Consider the following 23,918-nt stretch of genomic DNA (forward strand, 5'->3'; position numbering starts at 1 on the left):
TCTAAGTTTCAGGAAGAGTGGGAACCAGAGCAGCTCTAGGGATTTAGGAGCAGGAGCAAATAGACAGTCTCTTCAAGGACTGCTGCCAGGATGAATTAACATGAAAAATTTTCAGTTCAGGCTTCACTGTGTTCAAGATCCAGTTTTAGGAGACAGTATAGTTGGCCCAGCTGTATATATCATTGAATCAGTCACTGCAGCCAAGGGGATGGAGTGTGATGATAGGCCATGGGCCACGTGGCCACTCTAGAAGGAGAAGCGAGGGGATGGATGGCTTCAGCCTCTGACTGTGAGCAGAAGAGGGATTGGTTTTCCAAAGGAGAACAAACTAGATAAGAGAAGTGAAGGGGAAGAGATGGGTGATCTGGAGACTTACAGCCCAAACTGGGAGGAAGATTATGGCATCAACCAAAATAAAAACACAGAAGAATGAAGACAAGGCTTTGGAATAGGGATCATAAGTTCAGCTTTGAGTATGGTTGAAGTGCCATCAGAACATCCATGTATGATATACAACAACAATAGGAAATTTGGGTGTTGAGGTCAGAACAGAGGACACAAGTTCGGAAGTCATCTGGCTGGGAGTAAGAGGTAAGGGCCATGCGGGAAAGATGAGATCACCAAATCCTTGAGGCATATAATTACTGTGTGGCAGTCGCCAGCATTCTTTTGCTGGTCTGGTTTCTGTTCTCATGAATGGTGTTCGAAGAAACTGTTTCATTCTTCTCTCTGTGTTTAACTCTTGGACTCAGAACTTGATGATTCCTCTGGATTTACAGCAATAGCACTCAAAAGTCTGAGTTATCTCCCAACTTGACATTTTATTTTTCTAACATCTTGGAATCGGCCATAGCCAACCTCACCTAGCTTACCTGTTCATGCAGCTGCTCATGATACTGGGCCAACTAGGACAGGGTTTTGAAGGGTGAATTTAAGTTTAACTTTATTATAGTGACAAGGCCTCCAAGTAGAAATGCCCAGGAGGTAACTGGAGTTATGAGACTGGCCTTTGTGTGAAAAGTCAAGATTAGAGGTAGAGATTGGGCATCTGTGTAGAGGTGATGGTTTAATCTGTGTAATTGGGTCAGCTTCCTGAGGGCATGCCTGTAGGAGTGGAGAAACAAGAGTCCTAGGATTGAGCCTTCAGGAAAACCATGTTTTAGGATGTGGGAGTAGGAAAGTGAGCCAGGATCAAAGATACAAGGAATGGTTAAATAAGTGGGAGGAATACAAATGCCAAGGGAGGAGGACATTTCAAGGAGAGGATGGTCCATAGTACAGAAAGTCAAGGAGCATGAAATGTGAGAAAAAAGACTTTTGGACTTTAAAGTGGTCATTGGGGAATTCCCTGGGCAGTCCAGTGGTTACGACTTTGTGCTTCCACTGCAGGAGGTTTGGGTTCGATCCTTGGTCAGGGAACTAAGATCCCACATGCTGCACAGCAAAAAAAAAAGTAAAGTGGTCACTGATCATTGATTTTCACAAGTTTTGGTAAAATGATGGAGTGGAAGCCAGATTTCAGGGAGGTAGAAGAAAAGGTATAGTGAGGAAATGGGGACCAATCAAACTAACACATATTTATTGAGCACTTAAAATGTTCATGACACTGTGGCTGTACACTGTGCCTGTTGTGAACTTACCACTGCCCTCCAGGAGTATCAAACCAAGTTGAGACAATGAGAAATCCATGAAAGTCTTCATTGCAATAAATTCAGAAGATGTAAGGTGGACCACGATTAATTGCCTAACGTATGATATGGACACTGAGTACACCTGAAGACACTTTAGTTTGGAATTCTCTAAGAAAGCTTCTCTTGTCTGTTTCTGCTTCTCTTAGCCTACCCATCCCCCTTTTATTTAAAGGTTCCAATTTTCCATGAGTTAGGAAACAAAGTTAAGACTGTTTCGTTCAGTAAAAATCAGAATGTACTAAATACAGTCCAGAGAAGTAACGTGTGTAGCATGTTGTGATAATCACATAGGCTCTTTTAGCTAGGGGTGACCTAGCTGCCCCAGAAGCCTCCCACAAAGTGAGTTGTTGTAACAGTAAGGATTAGGGATTATAGAATACATGAGTAGTTAGGGTGAGTCAGCACTCCTGTACTGATGGGAAAGAGTAAATCAGCTGTTCAGCTGCATGTAGAACAGACAGGCTTCTTCAGTTCATGGCTTTGAGGCCATTTATTGTAGAGAAAGTGGAGCTCATGGGGCTTTTGTTTTCCTCCCACTGAGGTCTGTAGAAATGTTGCATCTCCATTTTCCTCAGCTGCCATCTTAATGTTGGCAGGAGAAGCAGTTTTTTCTAATTCCCTATTAGTCATTAAGGGTAACGTAATGTAGGTTAAATGTAAAAAGAAACGTAGGCTCGGGGCTGGACTATTAGAAAGATTGATGGCACCTCCATGAGGCTGGTACAGAGTGTATCATTTCTTCTTCATGAGTGTTGTACTGACGTCGGGTGCTTTGGGTTTTTAAGAGGAGCATAAGTAGCCTCTGTTAAATCCTGCCACTAGATAAAACTGGTCCCAAAGCAGACAGTTCTCAGTCTTCTGAGTAGGGCCTTGCCTGCCTGTCAGTTCCACGCAGCGCTTCTCTCTCAAAGAGTCACACCATTATCCTTGCGCCTCATCTTACTTGTGTAGACATTTCTCCAGAGCCACACAGCTAAGTTAGGGGTCACACCCAGGTTTTCTGAACTGTGCAGCTTGAGCACTGTGCTTCAAGAATTGCACCAGAATGCTGTCAGAAGTCAGGAGACTTTAGTTTTAGAGCTGACATTAACTAACAGTGTGATAATGTATAATTTCCCCTCCATGGGCCTCAGTTTCCCCAATTTCTCTGGTTTAGGTGATTTGTCAGAATGATCCAGCTCTGAAATTTTAGGATATATCTTTATTTCTGCACAAGCAGATTCAGCCTGGTAATTCCAGGGTTGGCCTAGTAGCATATTTTTCCCTAGTTGAGGCAAATGGTCCAACACATTTTCTTTTGATGACATTGCTTCAGAGAAAAGTGGCTTGTTTGTAAATGGAATAATATAAGTAATGGTGAAATTGCTTGAGATTAGAGAATCAGGGCAGTGAGGTGTACTGAAAGAACACTGAACTGAAGGCTAAGACATCTGGGGTCTTGTCCCAGTATTGACATTAAATCTTTCTGGGACCTTGGACAGTCACTTGATCTATTCTGGGCCTTAGTTTTCCCATTTATAAAATCAAAACATTGAACTAACATCTCTAGTTCCCAGCTATGCAGTTCCAGGATCATTTCCCAGAGTAATTATCTGTTGCTGTTGAACTTCCTGGAGTCCAGACAGATCACAGTGATGTTTATGTTCCTTGCCTAGGAGTATTTACCACTAACTGGCCGGATTGTCTGCTGTTTCTAAGCAGAGCACAGGCCGTGACTTCTGACCAAGAAAAACGATTGCTGCATCAGCTCCGAGAAATCACCAGGGTCATGAAAGAAGGAAAATTCATTGACAGCCCCACTCCAGAGAAAGAAGCTGAGGAGGCCCCTTACATGGAGGACTGGGAAGGTAAACAGTGTCTTCGTATCTTTGTTAACCCTCAGCCCAGAAAAGAGATCTTACAAAATTTTTAAAAGTCAGCTTTATTACTGAGGTATAATGTAGATACAATACAATTCACCAATTTTAAGTGTATAGTTGGATAAGTTTTGACAAATATAATCATACCATAGCGATGATTTAGTCATGATATTTCCATCATCTCAGAAAGTTCCCACCCCGTTGCTGCTAATCCCCTCCTGCTCTGGCAACAGCTGAACTGCTTTCTGTCCCTAGAGTTTTACCTTTTCTATATAAATGGATCATACTGCACATGCTGTTTTGTTTCTGGCTTTGTTGATTTAGTATAACGCTTTTGAGCTTCATGTGTTGAGTGTATTAGTAGTTCTCTCTCTCTTTTAATTGCTGAGTAGTGTTCTTTTGTCTGGATATAGTTTGTTTCTCCATTCACCAGTTCAGGAACATTTGGGTGCCAGCTTTGAGCTATTATGAAGCAATCTACTATGAACTTTTACGTACGTGTTTTTGTTGGAACATATATTTGTGTATATCTAGGAATGAGGTTTTGGCATTTTATACATGTATGTTCAACTTTGTTAGAAACTGTCAACCTGCTTTCCAAAGTGGCTCTGCCATTTTGCCTTCCCACTTGAAATGTATGAGAATTGCAGTCCTCCACATCCTTGGTAACACTTGGTATCGTCAGTCTTTTAAATTTTAGCTATTCAAGTGAGTGTATAATGGTATCTAGCCTGTGACTTTAGTATGCATTTCCCCAATGACTAATGATGTTGAACATTTTTTCACACACTTATTTGCCATCTGTATATCTTTGGTGAAGTGTTTGTTCACGTTGTTTGCCACTTTCTTTATTGAGTTGGTTGTATTTTAGTTGCAAGTGTTCCTTCTATAGTCTGGATATAAGTTGTCAGTTATGAATTTTGCAAATATTTTCTCCTAATCTGTGGCTTGCCTTTTTATTTTCTTAGTGACATCTTTCAAAGAACAGAAGTTTTTTTCATTTTGATGAAGTCCAGTTTATCATTTTCTCTTTTATGACTCACTTTCTTTGTGTGCGTTTAAGAAGCCTTTGCCTAACTCAAAGTTTGCCTAACTCCTCTGTTTTCTTCTAGAAATTGTATGGTTTTAGCTCTTACATTTAGGCCTGTGATCTATTTTTAGTTATTTATATATGGTGTGAGGTATATGGTGTGAGGTATCAGGACTGAGGTTAATATTCTTCCATATTGATATCCTATTGTTCCAGTTTATTTTGTTACATTTTAATTACCTTGGTGTGTTGGTTGGAAATCAACCAACCCTTCCCCTTCTGGAAAATGGAAAATCATTTGACCATGTATGTGTGGGTATATTCTGGACTTACTGTTCTATTTCACTGATCTATGTGTCTATACTTACACCAGTGCCATAATGTCTTTATCACTGTGTCTTTATATTGTCTTGAAGTCAGGTAGTCCAAGTTCTTCAACTATGTTTTTTTCCAAAATTATTTTGGTAATTCTAGGCACTTCACATTTTCATATAAATTTAGAATCATTGTGTCACTTTCTACAAAAAAAAAGCCTGATGGGATTTTAATTGGCATTATATTGAATCTTTAGATCAAGAAGTTGGATTCACTCTTATGTTGCTGGTGGGGATGTAAAATATACCCACACTGGAAAAAAGTTTGGCAGTTTCTTAAAAAACTAAATATGTAGCTACTACACAGCCTTGCAGTTGTACTCCTGGACATTTATCCCAGGGAAATGGAAAGTTTTATGTTCAGATAACACTTGTACATGAATATTTATAGCAGCTTTATTTGTCATAGCCCCAAACTGGAAACAACCCAAACATCCTTCCACAGGTGAATGGTTAAACACTGTGTTGGTACGTACAGACTGTGAAGTACTACTCAGCAATAAAAAGGAATGGACTGTTGATACGTGCAGCAACTTGCATGAATTTCCAGATGATTATGCTGAATGAAAAAAAGCTAATTCCAAAAGGTTATATAATGTGTTTCTATTTATATAACATTCTTGAAATGGCAAAATTATAGAAATGGAGAACAAACTAGTAGTTGCCAGAGGTTAAGGAGGGAGTGGGAGCAGGAGGGAATGGGTGTGGCCAGGAAAGGGCAACATAAGGGATCCTTGTGGTGATAGAAAAGCTCTGTATATTGACTGTATCAGTATTAATATCCTTGTTGTGATATTGTAGCATATAGTTTTGCAAGGTGTTACCATTAGAAGAAACTAGGTAAAGGGTACATGGGATTTCTGTATTATTTCTTATAACCAGATGTGAATCTACGATTAACACAAAATAAAAAGTTAGTTTAAAAAAGCAATGCAAGAAATTATAAAGGAAAGGATAGTGTTTTACATAGTGTACTTAAAACTTTTCTGCAGATCAGAGAATGTCAAAAAGTTTTCAAAGCCAACAGTAAACTGCAAAAAGATTTGTAACAAATATGACTGATATCAGCAAAGAAGCTGATATCTTTAATATATAAAAAGTTCTACAACTAATTTAGAAAACACTGATATCCACCTAGATATGCAGTGCACAAAAGAAAACAGTGCAACTGGCTACAAAACAGAAGAAAAATTATTCCATTCTCACTAGTAATCAATGAAATGAAAATTGGAATTCCTTTTTTTCTTCCAAATTGCAAATCTTCATTATATAATCTTGTTCCCAAATAAGGTAAAGTTTTTATCATATTTATTTTCTACCTACTGCTTAGGTTTTGTTGAAATTATGTAGAATTTTAGCTACAAGTGATGTTAGCTTTTACAGGTATTAGCCTTTTATCTTTTAAGTATTTCTTAACAATGGCATTAAATTTCTAACCACATTATCAATGATTATTTTACATTGATAAGTCTTATTGATTTCATTTTTTACCACTTTCTTGTATACAGTACCTTCTTTCTTGAATTTAAATTTTTTTTTTTAATTTTTTGTTTATTTATTTATGGCTGTGTTGGGTCTTCGTTTCTGTGCGAGGGCTTTCTCTAGTTGTGGCAAGCGGGGGCCACTCTTCATCGCGGTGCATGGACCTCTCACTATCGCGGCCTCTCTTGTTGCAGAGCATAGGCTCCAGACGCGCAGGCTCAGTAATTGTGGCTCACAGGTCTAGTTGCTCCGCGGCATGTGGGAGCTTCCCAGACCAGGGCTCAAACCCGTGTCCCCTGCATTGGCAGGCAGATTCTCAACCACTGTGCCACCAGGGAAGCCCGAATTTAAATTTTTTATTAATTTTTGTATCTGTCAGAATACTTCCTTAAGTCCCTCCCCCATCCCTCCCCGCCCCCAAAATTTGAATTTGTCTCCGTATGGATTTTTCAAGGTATTTTTACCTAACATTTATCCATCTGAAGACTTGAGTTATTTTTTCAACTAAAGAATATTTTCTTATAATTTTGATTATTGCTTCCATTTAACCTACTCTGCCCTCTCATTGTAGAATTCTAGTAATTCTGAGATTGGATCTTGGATGGGTCTTCTATGCAGCTTATCTTTTTTCTCATAATTTCCATTTCTTTACCATATTTATCTTTGTCCTGGGAGAATTCCTCACCTTGAACTTCTAATATATTAATTTGGTTTTCAGTCATGTCTATTTCAACCTACTCTTTTCTTCCTCTATTAAGTTTAAATTTTTTTTGTAATGCTGAGTTTCTGTTTCTAACAGCTCTCTCTTACATTGTGTTTGCTCCCTTTTTTATACTGAAGCCTGGTTGGTTTTATATGTTCAATAACCTGTTGAATATTACTGGGAACATCAATTATAAGCTGATTGACATTAACTCTTGTTTCCTGCATTGACTTTTTTCAGGGGCTATTTACATAGTTTGCTTAGTTTGGTTCCTGTTGTGAGCTGCTGATTTCCTCGTAGGACCAGTGAGTTTTTGTTGCTTGCTCATGTTTCTAATGAAGTTTTGGGTAACCAGTGCCTTGGCTGATACGGGCTACCTAAGTAGTTATGTGAGTCACTGTTTGATTCTCCTCGTAAACCAAAGCAGATAGTCATGGAATTCCAACGGCAAGCTTTGTTCCTGGTGGGGACAGGGCAGCAACATGCCAGAGAATGGACTTCTCTTAGGCATGCAGTGGCTAGGAGCTAACTAGCAAATGGACTTCCCCAGCCTCTGCCCTTGACCAAGGAGACTGTGAGGGCCTTGGGTAGCGAAGCTCCAGTTTACCTAGCATTCCATCCACAGTAAGTTAAGCCTGGGAACTAAGACTGCATTGGCAAGATTCTTGACATTACTACTGTTAGTGCTGGTGAGAATGTGATAAGATGGCCAGTTTTTTACGTCACTGGTAGGACTAAAAATTTATACCATTCTTCTGGAAAGTAATTTGGCAGAGTGTAAAAAAGGCTTTTAAAATGTCCATTCCCTTTGGTCTGGTTTTCATATTTCTAAAAGTCTATCTTAAAGAAATAGGGAAGTGGACATAGATTTATATTCAGAGATCTTAACTAATATGAAACTTATAAGGGAAAATTGGAAAGAATCTAAATGTCTTATAGAAGAGGCATTGAATCATGTCAGTTACGTAGCTGTATGATGGGATACTTTGCAGCCAACTTTAAAATGCCTAATAACATGGAGAAGGGCTCATGATACAATGTTGAATGAAAAAATCTGGGTACAACATTTTATATACAGTATGATCCCTCTTTGTTAAAAAAGAGAAAGATATATGTTTATATGTGATAAAAAGGCCAGAGGTAACACAACACATTGTTATCAGTGGTGGGATTCTAGGTGATTTGTGTTTTCTTTTTAAAACTTGTCTGTGTTTTTCAAATTTTCTACAAATGAGTCTGTGTGACTGTTTTTTTTCCCCTAATTATAAATGTTGTAAAAATGTCTCTACATGGCACCAAAAAAGACCCCTGCTTTTCAGAATTTGTAGGCAAAAAAATGGTTTATGTTAGGGTTCAATTTGCCAATTATCATAATGTGCAAATGGATTTCAAATTCTCCAGCTTTCACATTGTGCGGTGAGCATGGCCGCTGTTGCCAGCACTGGCATATGAGCTCCAGCACGGCCCATCTGCTGCTCAGGCTCGGCTTGGCTGACACAGATGTATTTCATTTTGTTCTTCAGTTTGGCAACATTTTCTCTTTTCTCATTATCATTGCTGGGATTCATTTTGTTTACCAGTTTGTTGTTTTCTTTTGTTCCCTTTTGTGAAGAGGAAGAAGCCAACAATGGAAATTCTGCCTTCTGAAAATGCAGTCCTTGTCCTTCGGGATCTTGGGCATGTATTGCTAAAATGCTCTCTTTCTGATGCTTGCAAGCCATTTCAATTGTTTTGATTAGTAGAAGGCTTTGTCGTGTATTTTTCAAAGAGCTCAGCATTCCTTTCCTCCTCCCTCCTCCCCACCCCCCCCCCCCCCGCCGCCCCCCAGGAAGATTTGGAAATGGTTCCAAATAGAAATTATAAACATTAGCCTTGAGCTATGCTCTCTCCATCTGGTGTTTGGTACATTTTTTTTAAACTGAGGCTCATGTTGTTTGTTTAATCTTCATCACTACTGCAGAAGCTTGAGGAGTGAGACTTACACTCTGCCCCAAGCACCCTGCGCTTAAGAAGGGATTTTCAACTGAATTGATTTGTATTTCAAAGAGCTGGGGGACAGTCAGCCAGATCGCCAAGAATTTGCTCAAGTGAAACTTGAGAACCGTTAGAATCATCTTAGAGATTTCTTGAATGGATTTGTTGGGATAGGATGGCTGCTGCTTGAGAAGCCTTTTTGAGTCTGACACTTTATTTGGAAGAGACATTCTTTGTAAGACTTTGTTCTGCTTTTTTCTCTAGGTTACCCTGAAGAGACTTATCCAATTTATGACCTTTCAGATTGCATCAAGCATAGGCAAGAAACAATCCTGGTGGATTACCCTGACCCAAAAGAGCCCTCTGCCGAGGAAATAGCTGAAAGAATGGGAGTGATAGAAGAAGAAGGATCAGGCCATTTGGGGTGGGAAATGCCTGCTGACCCCAGAGCTCAGGAAGATAATTCTGTTACCTCGTGTGACCCAGAGGCAGAAACATGTTCCTGCTGTTTTCATGAAGAAGAGGATCCCGCTGTCTTGGCAGAGAATGCTGGATTTGGTGCAGATAGTTACCGTGAGCAAGAGGAGACCACCAAAGAAATGTGGCCCCGCGACTTGAGAGATGAAGGGCCAGGCGTCAGTGCTGATAAAGCAGATCCAGGGGGCATGCTGAGGAAGCGGGACCCCCACCGTTTAGAGTACAGACAGCCAGTTTGGTGAGGTGCCCATTACTCTAGTCCCAAGGTGACCTTTCTCTCCTCTGATTTCATCCTTGGCCCTGTGCCCTGTATTTCATTCTCTGTGTTTAAATATCATAGCCAATCAGGCCACTGCCATGGATATCATGTGTCCTTCCTGGTGCTTACACACCTGTCATCTGTAAAACATCACAGTGATCAGTATGAACACAAGACAGCTTCCCTCTTTCTCTTCCTGCCTTTCCTCCATCAGAGAGTTGATCCACTGAGTAATTTTCCATCTATTGTAATTACAGACGGGACCACTCAGGGCAGAGGTCTGACTCTTCGTGTTAGGAGTAACAGATGGTTTACCTGTGAACGAACATCAGATTATACATGACGAGGACATAAGGTTGTAAGAGTGAAGATTTCAGAGTCCAGAATGCCTTATTCTGTGGGCCTTGAGCAGGTTAGTAGTCCGCTGCGCTCAAGAAGAAAACCTTTTTGTTAGTGGGGATGGTGGGGCCAGAGCAGGGTGAGACTCTGCTGTCTGAACTGAAGCCCCTTGCTCACAGCAAGGCCCTTTTTAGGAGCACCCCGGCTGCCTCAGATCTCCACTTTTCTCCAGAGTAGAAGACTCCCACTGACCTGAGAATGAACCCAGAGGCTTGTTGGGGGATGGTTTTGCTCTAATATTGCCTGGATCTCTAGCTTCCTTTATCCCTGTTCTGCTTAACAGAACTGCCAAATGCATAAGTACCTTTATACCTCTGGTCTTCAGTGGCCGGAGGAAACTTGAGTTAGAGACTTTAGCCCTTGCCCTGCAGAGCCAAGGTTTGAGGCTTCAGGAAAGCCTGCCGAAGGGTGGTGGTCCTGCCACGAGATGCTCAGAAGGCCAGGGAGCCGGTGATGGGGAGAGAACCGATGCGCTTACAGGCAGTCCTTGCTTAGATGCTGTTTCTGAATGTTGTACCCTCTGGGAAATTTGTCCTCACAACAAATTCAATTGAAACAGAAACGAGGAGGACTGAGCTTATAGACCAAGTGCCAGCCCAGCAGGGAAGTTGCAGGGACCCAATGTAGCAGTGCCCAGGAAGAGACCGTTTGCTCCATATTTGGATATCTGAGTCTACTGAGAAAGCTGGGCAAAGTAGGAGGTAGGTTAGGACTGGGAGGATTGTGACCAAACCAAAAGCCTAATCTCTGAGCTGCCATCTGTCATGTGTCTCCTTGAGGTAAGATGTATTCTGTCTAGTAAGGATGAGTGAATTCAGTTTACAGGTAAGACCTAAGAGTTTAAAGAGGACACATTCCTGAGGATATTCCCAGTCATGAAATGCAGAAGACTTGAAAATTAAGAAATCATGTAAAGGTAGACTCGGCTTTTAGAGTTCCATTGTGCCTGGCATGAGCAAGAGGCCAGGAAAATAGTTTAATCACTATTAAATCACATAAGCATAAACACTGTTGTCACAGGTACAGGATCATATTAAGATAATGTATCAGCTACTGCTGTGCATTTCTTGTTAGTTAATGACTACAGAGAAAAGTCATTGAAGACTGAGTCTATAGAAAGCATATTGTCTCTGTGTGGAACATTTGATTCACTTGTAAAGAATACAGTTTAAAATGTACTGAAAACAGTCTAGATGTAATGTAATGCCGAAGGCAAAAAATAATGTAGGTGCTCTTTACTGTTTCGATAAATTATTTTTTGTGTTGTTTCTCTTCATTCACAATGAGGGGTTGATTTATGAGAAGAGTTCTGGGACCCTGTTTTGAATTTCTTTTTTGCCTTAGGATATGATTCCCTTATTAGAGGTATGTATTTGTTTCCTTCTAGCTTATTCACTCATTTATTCATTCGGCAGACCCTGCTCAGAGCTAGGCAGTGGGAACAGAAGGCTCAATTCCTACCTTTAAAAAAAACTCAGTTGAATGTGGGAGCCTTATCCGATTTATTTTTAAAAATGAACTGTGAACTATAAAAGGGCTCAAGATCATGAATTCTGCAGGCAGGGAAATGTCGGTCACAGTTCCATCCTTGTCTATTCTAGTTGCAGAATCTGGCCAGCTCCTTAACCCCAAGAACCTTGGCTTTCTCATTCTAAGGCTGGCGGGTCAAAGTCCAGGTCTCACAGGGTAGTTATGAGGATTAAATGAAATCATCAGTGCCTATAAAACAGCACTATCCTATCTCATACAGGATAACCACTCAATAAGCTGTAGCTACTTTACTTTTATTGTACAAGGTTTTATGCTGTATTTGAGATATGGACCCAAATCTATAGGAGCACAAAAAAAGATCATTTTTGCTAAAGTACTTCAAGAAACTTCACAGAGGAGGTGGGTCTCGAGGGATGCTAAGAACTTCTCAGCTGTGCAAGGAAGAGAAAGGACATTCTTGGCAGAAAGAGTGGTGGTAGAGCAGTGGGGTGTGAAAGTAAAAGGGTGATGTTCAGGTATTTTGATGAGGCTGGTATGTAAGGTGTCACATAACCAACTCTTCTTTGGAATGTTAATCTTTGGGGGAAATTGGCTTATGGAAATAGTTCCTGCTGGAAGTACTAAGACCACGATAGCTCTTGCTGCCCTGGTTCTTGGTGGGTTTATATAGCAGGAATATATTTATGTATTTATATTTCAAAAATTTTAATGCACTTTTCAATAATTTCAGATTAGGCAATCCTTTTTGGATTTTTCAGAATTATGTTATTTTTCAGGGATGACAATTATATTTGTATATACAATCCAGGATGACCAAAATCATGGGACTGGTTTTTGTTGTCATGCCTGCTGTCTCTTTCCTCCTGGTCTTCATTTCTCCAGAACTGATCTGGGCTGAGTCCCCTGGCACTAGGTCTGCAGTGACTTTTAGGCACCGTGGCAGAGCACAGTCACACCTCTGGGGGCAGATAGTTGGCCCAGGAAACAACTGCATCACCTGGGACCATGCTTGGTAAATCAGGTGGGTGATCCGGCCAGGAGATCCCCTTTCCTGGTCAGAATAAGAGCACAGGGAGAGTACCTCCTTAGTTCCAGGACTAGTGCTACGTGAGCTCAGGAGCCAGGCCCAGAGAGCTGCATAGAGGAGTGCAGGCACGTTGGGCCTCTAGAAGAGATGGCTTGTGAGGACCCCACTCTCTGCACCCTCTATGGCCTGGATGATCCAATGACTTATGGTCCAGTCTGGGGCACTTTGGGAAAAGGGAGCTTTAATTATGCCAGGATAATAGCTGTAAACTAGGACTTGGGAAAAGGGAGCTTTAATTATGCCAAGATAATAGCTGTAAACTAGGACTCTCCATGGACCCTGTCCAGGGCTATTTACGAGATTTGTCTTTAACCTGACCACTGAACAACGAAAATCTCTTTCCTTTTTAGTAGTGCCCTGCAAATGTTATTTCCCAGAGGCAGAGCCAAGGAGAGAGGCCACAGTTCAGGTAGGAAATGCTGTTGACCACATTAAAAACTCCAAATCTGGGGTAATAAATAAACCAACCCTACTTATTACCACACTCTTAGATTCCCTCAACCCAGACTATTTATATACCAAAGGAAAATCCTAATACTTCAGCTACCCAGCAATGAGAAAAACATGAAGTATCACAGACTTTGCCTTGACCATTTTCACACAAGTGTTTCTAAAATGTACCTAACCTTATGTTTTTCCTTTCCCATTTTCTTATACAAAGTAAATAGGCCAAATTTCTCCTTTTTCTTGATTACTCCTTAACTCCTCTAAGCACCAATTTCCTCATTTACGCACTGGGAATAATACCCGCCTCGTAGTGCTGTGCGCAGTGTCTGTCCAGGGTGTAGCCTGTGCTAGGTGCTCATGCCAGTGCCACCAACAGCATCACACTCTGTCATCAAGTCCTGTGCTGCTGGGCTGTCGCCCATGACACCCTCCAAGGCTACCCTGACTGCTGGGAATGGCCCAGAGCACAGGTCCTGCAGTCTCTGGGTGACTTCAGTTTTGATCTCCTCCCTCAGGATCAGACCCATAGCCTTCATGTCTGCTTCCAGCCACAACTGCAGCCTCCCTTGCTGTTGGCTTCAGATCTGCCACAGGCCGAAAAGAAAATTCCCAAGTGTGTAGTATGTCCAAGTCCTGTTTAAACAGGTTAGGCTGCTCTGCATAGGGCTACAGGAACCCAGTGGCTGGGTCTTCATGTTATTTCTACTACTTGGGCCTTTCTCACCTGTTATTCAGCTCTATGGTCCTGTTTTTGTTTGTATGGGCCAGGCCCACAGGGGTTTACTTAGGAAGCAGCAGCCCATTCTTCCAGCTGGCACAGCTGCCCCTGCAGAGGATGCTCTAACTTAAGTACCTTCTGTCCTTACCCTTCTAGCCCCTCCAGCCTCTGCGTGTGTGGTCCTGACCATCCTTAAACTTGACGAGCACGGCCAGAGGGAAGACAGTTTCCACCCATATGTGATGGTTTCTAAACAAGCTATGATCCCCTTGTTACCACCACCCTCCTGCCCACCCCTGAGCCTCTTAGGACAGAAGGAATGAATGATGTAGAAAAAAACTTTTAGGTAAGAGACATGTTTTTTCTTTTATAGGGGGAAAAAAGTGCACAGCATTGTTGAAACAGTTCAAGTTTAATTTGTTGATATATGGTTTGTGGTCTGTACTTAGACAAACACTAAGTTCTACAACATACATAATGTCAACATGGGAAAATACCAACTTTGTCATTGCACATACCAATAAATAAATACATTTGCTCCAGAATACCAAAGAGTTTATTCAAAAAGTCACTTAATAAAAGCAGTTTTGCAAGTTTGTCTAAAACTTGATGATTTTGAAAAAAAAATAAAATGTCTGACCACTCCAAAATAGGAAAAGACAACCTTGTGCAAATAGACATACACATTCTAGGCATTATGAAAACTGGCTAAATGTATGCTCCCAACAAGAGAAGTGTCACCATCCTAAGTCCCCTTAGTCACCAAATGCAGGATTAAAGAGGCCAGAGTCGGGCTTCCCTTTCTAAGCCACTCTGTTACTCTCTAGGAAATTCTGGATCTCGGCCTAATCTCCAGCTCTGCCTGGACCTTGATAGGGAAGGAGGGAGGGACAACAGAAGAGAAAAGGGGTGTGACGTCCTTCTTAGGAAAGAAAAAAGGCACGGTGATGAGCTAGAAAGTGATGAAAGCAAGGATCAACTTTCATTCACCCTGAATCCTACTGCAAGCTGTGACAGTCCAACCTCCTTATTTTGTAGGTGAGAAAACAGACCTAGAAAAATCACGTGGTTTGCTCAAAATCACATGGTTACTAAGTGCAGTAGTGCTTTCTATAAGACCAACCTGCCTCTCAACTTGGTTGGAAAATTCAAAAACCAAACCCGTCCCAAATACTTCTGCTGTACCTTTCCCCCCATATCCTGAGATGACAGAAAATTACAAACAGGAGGTATGGGAAGGACAGGTGACCACTAAACTCAAACAAGAGCCCATCCTCTGGCCTGTTCCTGGGGCTGCTACAGTTCTACAAGCCAGGGCCCAGGGCAGTGTAGGGTCCCAGCGCTGGGCCCTGAGTGCAGTGGAGTCAGGCCCCACTCAGTGCTGGGCACCAGAAGAAAGCAGACTCATTCAGCTATCTGGAAAAATGTGCTCTGAGGGCCACCTGGCATCCTGAGGTCACAGGGGTATCTCAGCTGGGGTGAAGAACTGTAGAGAGGGACAGGCCGGTGTTAACCGCAGGAAGGCAAAGCCAGGGACTCCATCTAGGAGATGGAATTTGTGCTTGCATAACAAAGCCGTGGACACAGCCAGCCCAGCCTCTCCCCTCACTGTAAGGAAAGCACAAGCATCTTAGTTTGAAGTCATCACTGTGGCTTGTTAAATTCAGAACTGCCTCTAAATATATGGTAAATTCATTTAGAAGTAAATGCCCCACCATTTCCAGAGCAAAGAAAGATGTCTGCTTCTACAGTTTTGTTGCCCTTGTCACTGAAGGAGGTGGGCCCCAAATGTTGTCTTCTAGCCTGTGATTATCACACTCCCTGGCTTTTAACACCTGTCCTCAGCATGGGTCTGGACCTTACATGCTCGTTCTGAATTAGTGTCATGATTTTTAAGGCACATTCAACTAGAATAAGTTCAAATTCATCCAAAAGCACACATGCAACACACCAATTTCTTCAGGTAATGCAAAGTGGGAACTGAAGAACTAAACTTTTTGGGATGGTGTCTTCCTTGGAGAACCTTGGGAGAAAGAGTTGGTACTTTCCAAATTATACTTTCTGATCAAAGAGCATGACATGAACAAAATCCAACGGTGATCATAACTACATCCTTATTCCTTTCCTATTCATCTGTAGAAATATGATTGTAATAGGAAACCTCAATTGATTGTTCACAGATTGCCCTTTGCCCCAAATACACGCAGAGACACACAGACAGACACAGAGCACCTTGGAGCCAGAAGGAAAGAAAAGCCAGAATTGGGGAAGAGTTAGGGAAGTGAACTTCACTGCTCTGTAGAACTGTTTGGGGGCAGAGGGCATAGAGTTTGGGGGTGTGGCCCCAGGAGGAGTTAGAGCTAGGAGCAGTTACAGAGGAGCTGCCTAATGTCCCAGCTACCCAACACCCTTAGGGACTGCTCATTCCATCACCAAGTTCCCTGCCCAACCAAGGACCATCTGGTTAGAGAGTATGAAGGGCAAGAACTCTTACTGTGGGAGAGGCTGAGCCCAAGTGGTCTCCAGGGGCCCTGGCAGCTTTATGAGTCTTTGGGCCCATGGCTATGAGGCCAGTGGTCAAGGAAAACCAGCATCACCAAGAATGGGGTCTTAAGAACAGACCTTGCAAGGCTGGGGTCTTAAGCAGGTGACTCGAGTGCTACTGCCTGTCACTCAATGCCCAACAGAGGGTTTTGTTGCTGAGCTACCCTTTTCCATGCCCAGGCTGGAACTCTCAGGCCACGTTCCTGACCCTACCAAAACATCTGTCAACCCCCTCCCCTGTGTACTAGAGGAGAAAGCAGGGGACTACTTTTCGATTGTGCTTCTAATGAATTTTCCACTCTGCCACCAGGATCCCTCTCTCATGAGGATCCAGAATCAACCTGTTCTACCTTAAAATCATTGACCCAGAGAAACAGCTTGACTAGACTTCAGAGATCATCTACTTTCCATCATTCTAAATGTCAGCAGGTCTCTCTTTTCAAAGTCAAGAAAGGAAGAGCCAAACTGGGACTATGGAAAGGAGGACGGCATGACAGTATTTCATTGGCAAGTGGAACAGCTCCAGTATAGAAAGTTCTAGTGCCCTAAAGATGGCCCCAAGTCAAGAGCTGTCTAGAAACTAGACCATGTTAACAAAACCTGGATCATTGGAGGGGCCTCTCACAGAGACATGCCCCAGGAGTGGGCAGATCCCTGCTAGAACAAGAATGCCTTGCTTTAAGCACTCAACGTAGGAAAACCCAGATTACCAGGAAATGAGAGCATACTACTCCCACTGAAGTCAAAACAACTTCACCTCAGAGCCTTGCTAACATGTTTAAAGTATGATTTTTACTTTTTAAAAAACCAACTTCTATGTAGTCTTTCCAAGCAGATCTATCTACTCTGAAGTGGGGAACAACTCTTGCTTGCTTCCCACTGATTTCTGATCTCCATCTGGGCGAGTAGCCTCTGTCAGGGTAAATGACAAATATGCAAGACTTTCCAAGTCTTCAGAGTAGATGGTGCCATCCAAGGAGGAGGGCGGTAGAGAGAGATCAGGCGCAGCCAGCCCTGAACACTCACAACCCACCTGTCACACCTAGATAGCAAAACGGGCAGCAGCCTTGCTAAGGCCTGCCCTCGGGGAGGAGCCAGGCACAGGCCAGTCCCTATCAGACGGACATGCAAAAATCCAGACAGCTTTCGGCAGGGAACTGCCCAATTTCCCACTGAAATGGTTTCAATTTCACCACCTCTTGACATTTCTAAGTCTCTGGAATCAGGTGCACGGGCATGCAGACTGTGCCCTAGGAAGGTCAGAGAGAGCAGTTTCTTGGGGGATGGTGGAAACAAGGAAATCAAGGGAGCTGAAACTCCGAACTCTGCCCCTAACCAGCCAGGTGACCCAGGGCAAGTCCTATTTTCTAGATGATCTCTCAGGGTCCTGCCACCTCTGATCTCTAGTGGTTCTAAAACATTTCCTGCTCTCCTTACCCTGTCCCATTCCCAGCTAAGAACAACCACATACAAGCCCTCAGCGACCACAGCCTAGGCTGACTGCAGTGGGAGCCGAAGCACAGACGGGAGCTCCAGGCACGCCTACCTGTGTGCAGACTGGGGCTGGTGTCCTGGGGTTTGTGCAGGGACTGCTCAGCAGGGAGCTCCCGGGGCAGCTGACGGAGCTCCAGGACAGCCCTGTCCCATGCGCCGCCTGTACGCTGAGCCTGCGTCCTGCAGGCCCCATCCTCTAAGAGATCTGACCTTGGGGGCTGGCCTCCTGCCGCCTCTGTGCACACAGAGAAATCAAATGAGCTCAAACCCTAGGCCACCAGCCACTTCCCACAGCCACAGCCGGGCCCCTGCAACCCTGGCAAGGTCCTGCCACTCACCTTTCCCCATCCCCGTAACTCTTCCCAGGCCCAGCTGAGGCCTTCTGAAGCTGGAGGACTTCCTGTAGTTGTAAGGGCCAGGCTTGGCTACCCAGCCCTCTGCTCTGTAAAGTAGGTGTGCCCTAACACTTACACTAACACACCACACTCGCTGTGCCCCTCACAGTTGGGCTGAGTGCATGGCTGGGCCCCAGCAGCCCTGCACTGTGCTTCCTCTCCCTCTACACCTCTTCCTGCCTCCCCGGCTGAAGAGGCTGCTCAGCTTGGCAAACATGACTGCAGCAGGATACTAACCCAAGGGTGGGGGGGGGGGGTGTGTGTTGATCTTGGGGCACAGAAAGAATTCACGCTGGTCCCTTCATATCCCCCACTCCTCTGCCTCAGCAGTGGAGGCGCAGGAGCCAGTTCCTGGATGGCTGGGCCCGGGAGCCCACTGAGAGCCAAAGGGTCACCTGGCACGAGGCCTATGTACAGGGGGTCGGCAGGGCTGTCTCCGCAGGCAGGCAGCTCCACTCCAGGCTGGGCAACCCCAGAGGGCACGAGGCGGCCTCTACTCGCAGGCCAGCTTGCTGTCGAAGCTGGACAGGGCAACGGCAAAGGCCTGCAGCGCACACAGTGGGTAGTTGTAATCCATGGTGAACACGTCCTCTGCTACACGGCCAAACTGCATCACGATGTAGTCCGCTGGAGCCAGGCACAAGCGTGGACAGAGACAGAAGGGCAGAGCAGGGATGGCGGAGATGGGGAAGGACAGACACCCAAATCACAAGAGGGAAGAGAAAGCGAGAAGCAGAGAAGCCAAGAGAATCCCAAAGGAGGTAAAACACAGACCAATTGGGAGAAGTGGCAGGAGAGATGGAACAGGTGGCAAAGGAGAAAGATACATACAAACACCAGGAGACAGGGAAGAAGAAAGGAAGTCCATTCAGAGGGTGTTCCCACGCCCGAGACTCTGCTGAGTGCACAGAATCTAGGGTCAGGGCTCCAGAGAAGGTTCCTCCAGGGCCTCCCGGTCATTATGGTTAGAAAGTTCTTTACATCTAATCTAAGCCGTATAATCCATGTCCTTAAACTCTGACCTCTACGGGCAGGGCTAGGTGAGCTGAACCCTGAGCTAAGGGCCCCGGGTATCACATGGACAGTAATAAGTCAGGGCAGAAACACTCACGGTCATTGCCGTGGATGATCTGGAAGTTCTTCACGGAGGCCTGAGTGACGCGCCCGTGGAAGTTGAGTACGTAGGACTGTGTGTCATCGTTCCAGACAGGCGTCTTGTTCTGCAGCTCAATGATACTCTCCGTGTTCTTATTCTGCCAGCGTGCTAGCAGCGTCTCATGCTCCTGGGAGGGCAGCCTCAGCTGAGCCAGGCCCAGGCCTTGGCACCATGACCACCCCAAAGAGGGATCTGCCCCAGGGGTGGGAGTCCTTAGAGTTCCCTAGACCTCCAGGGCTTCTCACACTGTGTCTCCGCCACACATACACACCAGCTGGAGTTCTGCCCTTAGATGCTCATGCAGACGCTGGGATAATGGGGAAGGCGGGTGGGATGGGGTAGAGACTCACGTTGCGGGGCCGGATAGAGACTCTCTCGTGAACCATGGTCATGCCTGGGACAACCACACTCATCTTCCGCGGCCCCTTGAAACCTAAAACATTTGTTTCCTAGGAAATAGAGACAGAGAACTCACCACTGGCCATCTGAGGACTCAACTTACCTACTGGAGAGACTGGGGGGAGGGAATAAAGATGAGCAGCTTTCACCACTCACACGTCTAATAGGCACCTCTAAACTTACCATGTCCGGAAGTGGGCTCCTGAATCTCCACTGCCCAAGTGAGCTTCTCTCACAGTCCTCGCTCCAGTTAGGAGCGTCTCAATTCTTCCATCTGCTCTAACTACTTGGAGTCATACTTGACTCCCCCCCTCTCCCTCACACCCCACTTCTAATCCATCAGCAAATTATATTCAGAATTCAACCACTTTTCACCACCACCACCTCTCACCAAGATCACAGTACTGGCCTTTAGCTGGACTCCTTGTTTCCTCACCCCCCCGCCCTCCTCCCCGTCATCTGTTCTCCACACAGCGGTGAGTGGTCCTGGTAAGTCAGATCATTTTCCTCTTCAGTTCACTCAGAGTAAAAGCTGACGGCCTTACCTCGACCCGCAAGGCCTCAAGTAATACGGCCCCATTACCCCCCCTCTTCACTCCCCCGCATCCTCTGCCCTCCTTGCTACTCCCCCTGCACGCCAGGCACCCAGGATTTTTGCACTCGCTGTGTTCTCCCCGACACCTGCACAGCTGGCTCTCACTTCCTTCTGGACTTTACCTAAGCACTACCTCGGTGGGGCCCTCCCTGCCATCCTTCCTAAAAGGACACTCATAGCCCTCTTCCCTGCTTTATTTTTTCCTTCTTACTATTTATCAGAATGTATTTATTTTGCTTATATGACTGTTTTATAGCTTATCTCCCCACTAGGGGTTCACATCCCATACGGGTCTATATTTGTCTCTTTGTTCACTACTATCTCTTCAGGGCCTCCAACAGCACCTGGGGCTCAGTATCTGAAGAGAGTCAGACTGCCTCCCCAAAGCCGACCAGCAGGTGGCACCACTGGACCATACAAAACAGCTATGCATTCCCAGGCTGATGGTACCAGTCCCTCATTCTGAAATGAGATGGAGAAATCCTTTGTGTTTATATTCCAGTTTGGTCATCTATGAGCTGTGTGACACTGGCAAGTGACTCAACCTCTGATCTTCGATTTCCTCATCTATACAATCAAGAAGATAGGATGGAGCTCTTAGGCTGAATATTCAGTGAGATGATTATGCAAAGGGCCTTACAGTCCATTCAGGACCTGAACACCGGAGGGAGGATTGGAAGGTTGCACCAACAGGAACCCAGGCCTTCTGCCTCCTCCTTTCCAGGAGGCATCCAGGCTGGGCTTCAGAGAGCCAGGCCTAGTCCCCAGAACTTGCCAGGCAGATGGCCAGCTGTGTCCTGTCCCAGGCAGGGGCCACTCCACTGCGCCTCCTTGTCTGCCCATAAAGGTAGATGGGATAGGCCACAGACAGGTAGCAAGTCCTGCCTCCTTGTCTGCCCATAAAGGTAGATGGGATAGGCCACAGACAGGTAGCAAGTCCTGCCTCTTTGTCTGCCCATAAAGGTAGATGGGATAGGCCACAGACAGGTAGCAAGTCCTGAGTGTCACATCTAACTTGGAGACCAGAGACCTGGGAGCCCATGACTCACGTAGCATACAGCAGCCAGCTCCTGACGTAAGGTTCCACTTTCCAAAGTAGAAGATGATGCCTTCTGAGGGTTGACTCCATTGTCATAAACGGTGAACTTTGTGCCCATGAGGTTGGACCTGAAGGACAGGCACGCATCAGTATAGGGTCATGCACCCTGTGCCCCAAGGCATGGAGCAGTTCAGAGGCTGTCCTGTGAGGAGCCTGCAAAGTATTCTGGGCTGGGCCAGGAGCGGACCTGGGGGCACACTGCTCACGGAACCCCCATCTTTGAAGGCGCTTCTTGGACAGAAGGCCTCGACTTGCTCTGAGTTTAATCAAAGAGCATCTCGGTTCAGTTCAGGGAAATCTGAGTTCCACAGAAAGTCTCCCTGGAGGAACGGGAGTGGCTCCCCACACGGGAGGTGAGCCACCAGAGTGGCATCTGACAAGACTGCAGAGGAGACTCAGCACCCCGTAGAGGGTGGAGATGTTCTGCTCTGTCCCATTCAGCCTGTGAGCTTTGGTCCAGCCCCATCTCCAGCTTTAGCTCCTGACTGCTAAGCTTGATTTATGCTCCCAAATCGGGCACTCTTCCCCAGCACACCTTCCCTCACCTGAGGCCTAGCTCAGAGCCTTTCCCCCACCCTAAGGCTGCTTTCTCTTCCCTCAAGGGCTCACTCTCAGCCATGCCCCTTGGCACTGACCATGGAGCTAAGGCAGCTCTTCCACGGTGGCCTACGTCATCACTGACATCCTAGGGTTTGATCCAACCCTCTTAGCGGGCCTGCGTCCCCTCTGCCTGGGAGCAGCTTAGGGTAGGGCGTGTGAGGCCCATCTTCAAATCGGCTCTAGGCTGGCACAGACCTGGGCCTATGGTTGATCTGATAGACACGACTTTGGGAGATGATCCGACCCCTGGCCTGGATCTCCCTCGGGGACGGGAGATGCCCTCTACAGAGCCTGCCCCTGCCTGCCCCACCCCCGCCGGCCTCCTGGGGGAGTGCGCGTACCGCAGTTTCCCGATGTAGCTGTCCCCTCCTCGAGACAAGTCTGTTGGGTCCACAGAGATGAGGTAATTGGAAGTTTTACTCTTCTTTCTCTTCCTTCCCGCCAGGAGGAACACCTTGGGGGTGGAGCAGGGTCATGTTCCAGGCCCGGCCTCCGGTCCACACACACTCACGGGTGCCACTCACACACCTGCACTCACGAGTGACTCCCTTGCTTCAGCTCTTGAACATACGTGTGCACACACAGATACACTGACCAGGCACGGAGGCTTCTGTCTCTGGGGGAACTGGCAGGTCAGTGCTGGAGCTGAGGCTTCAGTCCCATTCCAGCCCCCAGGACTTCAAGCCCACAGGGTGAAACTGTGTGTCCAAGCCAACCTCACCTTCTTCCCATCCTCGCGGTCCAGGTGCAGAAAGTAGGTGGGGTACATGCCCCGGTCCATGCCCTTCTTGTCCCGTGTGATGCGGCACTTGATGGTGATCCCCTGCGGGGCCGGCCTCAGGGCGAACTCCTCAAGATCCTGGACCTCAACATCCACCGATGGCTCTGGGGCTGGGGGGCTGGGGGCTGAGGCTGCCTCCTATGGAAGAGAGAGGAGTAAGCCTGAGCCCCAGGGACGCTGAGCGGCTGAAACTGGTGGTCTGGGATCCAAAGCTGCCCCAACGTGGTCGTGGTGGGAGACAGGGCAGGCCCCCTGGGATGTGGACCCAGCTATCCTGGCCCTGGGACCAGCAGCTAGCTTCCTAGCCCTTCCCTCACCTCAGCAGCCCTGGGGGTGGGGAAGGAGGAAGTGGGCAGGTTCTCAGGGGCCATCCTGTCCAACGCCAGCTCCCCCCACCCCCCAGCCGGGCTGAAGAGACCGGGAGGACAGAAGAGCCCAGGCCGGAGAAGCTCCTGATAGGCCCCTGGGCCCAGCCCCTGGCCCAGAAAAGCCAGCCCTCCGTCCCTGCACATTCGTGTTCCTCCCACCTGGGAGACACTGCCGTCTGCCCTCTGCTGAGCAGGGCCCTCCTCACTCACCCTGAGGGACTTCCTGCTCGTCGCAGAGCTGGGGCGGGGGCTGCTGTTCAGCTGGGAGGAGCTGGAGCTGTCCTCGTCCTCATCCTCCTCTTCCTCTTCGAAGCTCACGCTGCTGGACACGCCTGGGCCAGGCAGAGGGGCGGGAAGGGACGGGTGGTCACACAGGCACAGCCGGTCACCGGTTCCCAGGCTCTGTCTGAGTCACCCGTACACACACGGACATACACATGCAGAGCTGCGTGTACACACGTGCATCCACACACTCCCACGCATACATCCAGATGCA

General features: G+C 46.0%; 2 protein-coding genes across 10 annotated transcripts in view; one reads left to right on the forward strand and one right to left on the reverse strand.

The window, feature by feature from the left end:
• Positions 1-11,502, forward strand: part of RIC3 (RIC3 acetylcholine receptor chaperone) — a 50,631-nt gene extending 39,129 nt beyond the window's left edge. For 2 of the 7 annotated variants that reach the window (XM_082341619.1, XM_082341622.1), the window contains 2 exons: positions 3,390-3,538; positions 9,378-9,952. In XM_082341619.1, the coding sequence (XP_082197745.1) occupies positions 3,390-3,538; positions 9,378-9,832 (604 nt within the window). In that variant the 3' untranslated portion in view covers positions 9,833-9,952. Of the gene's footprint in view, positions 1-3,346; positions 3,539-9,377; positions 9,953-10,106 lie in introns of those variants that run through there. The other 5 variants (XM_082341621.1, XM_082341620.1, XM_082341623.1 and 2 more) reach the window with 5 other exon arrangements.
• Positions 11,503-14,384: 2,882 nt separating this feature from the next.
• Positions 14,385-23,918, reverse strand: part of TUB (TUB bipartite transcription factor) — an 88,151-nt gene continuing 78,617 nt past the window's right edge. For all 3 annotated transcript variants that reach the window (XM_082341583.1, XM_082341582.1, XM_082341581.1), the window contains 7 exons: positions 23,633-23,754; positions 22,995-23,192; positions 22,615-22,727; positions 21,624-21,741; positions 19,931-20,029; positions 19,536-19,707; positions 14,385-19,051 (listed from right to left, as the gene is read on the reverse strand). In XM_082341583.1, coding sequence (XP_082197709.1) covers positions 18,918-19,051; positions 19,536-19,707; positions 19,931-20,029; positions 21,624-21,741; positions 22,615-22,727; positions 22,995-23,192; positions 23,633-23,754 — 956 coding nt within the window. In that variant the 3' untranslated portion in view covers positions 14,385-18,917. The remainder of the gene's footprint in view (positions 19,052-19,535; positions 19,708-19,930; positions 20,030-21,623; positions 21,742-22,614; positions 22,728-22,994; positions 23,193-23,632; positions 23,755-23,918) is intronic.

The sequence above is a fragment of the Balaenoptera borealis genome, assembly GCF_965194805.1.
Source record: "Balaenoptera borealis genome assembly, chromosome: 11".
Taxonomy (NCBI): domain Eukaryota; kingdom Metazoa; phylum Chordata; class Mammalia; order Artiodactyla; family Balaenopteridae; genus Balaenoptera; species Balaenoptera borealis.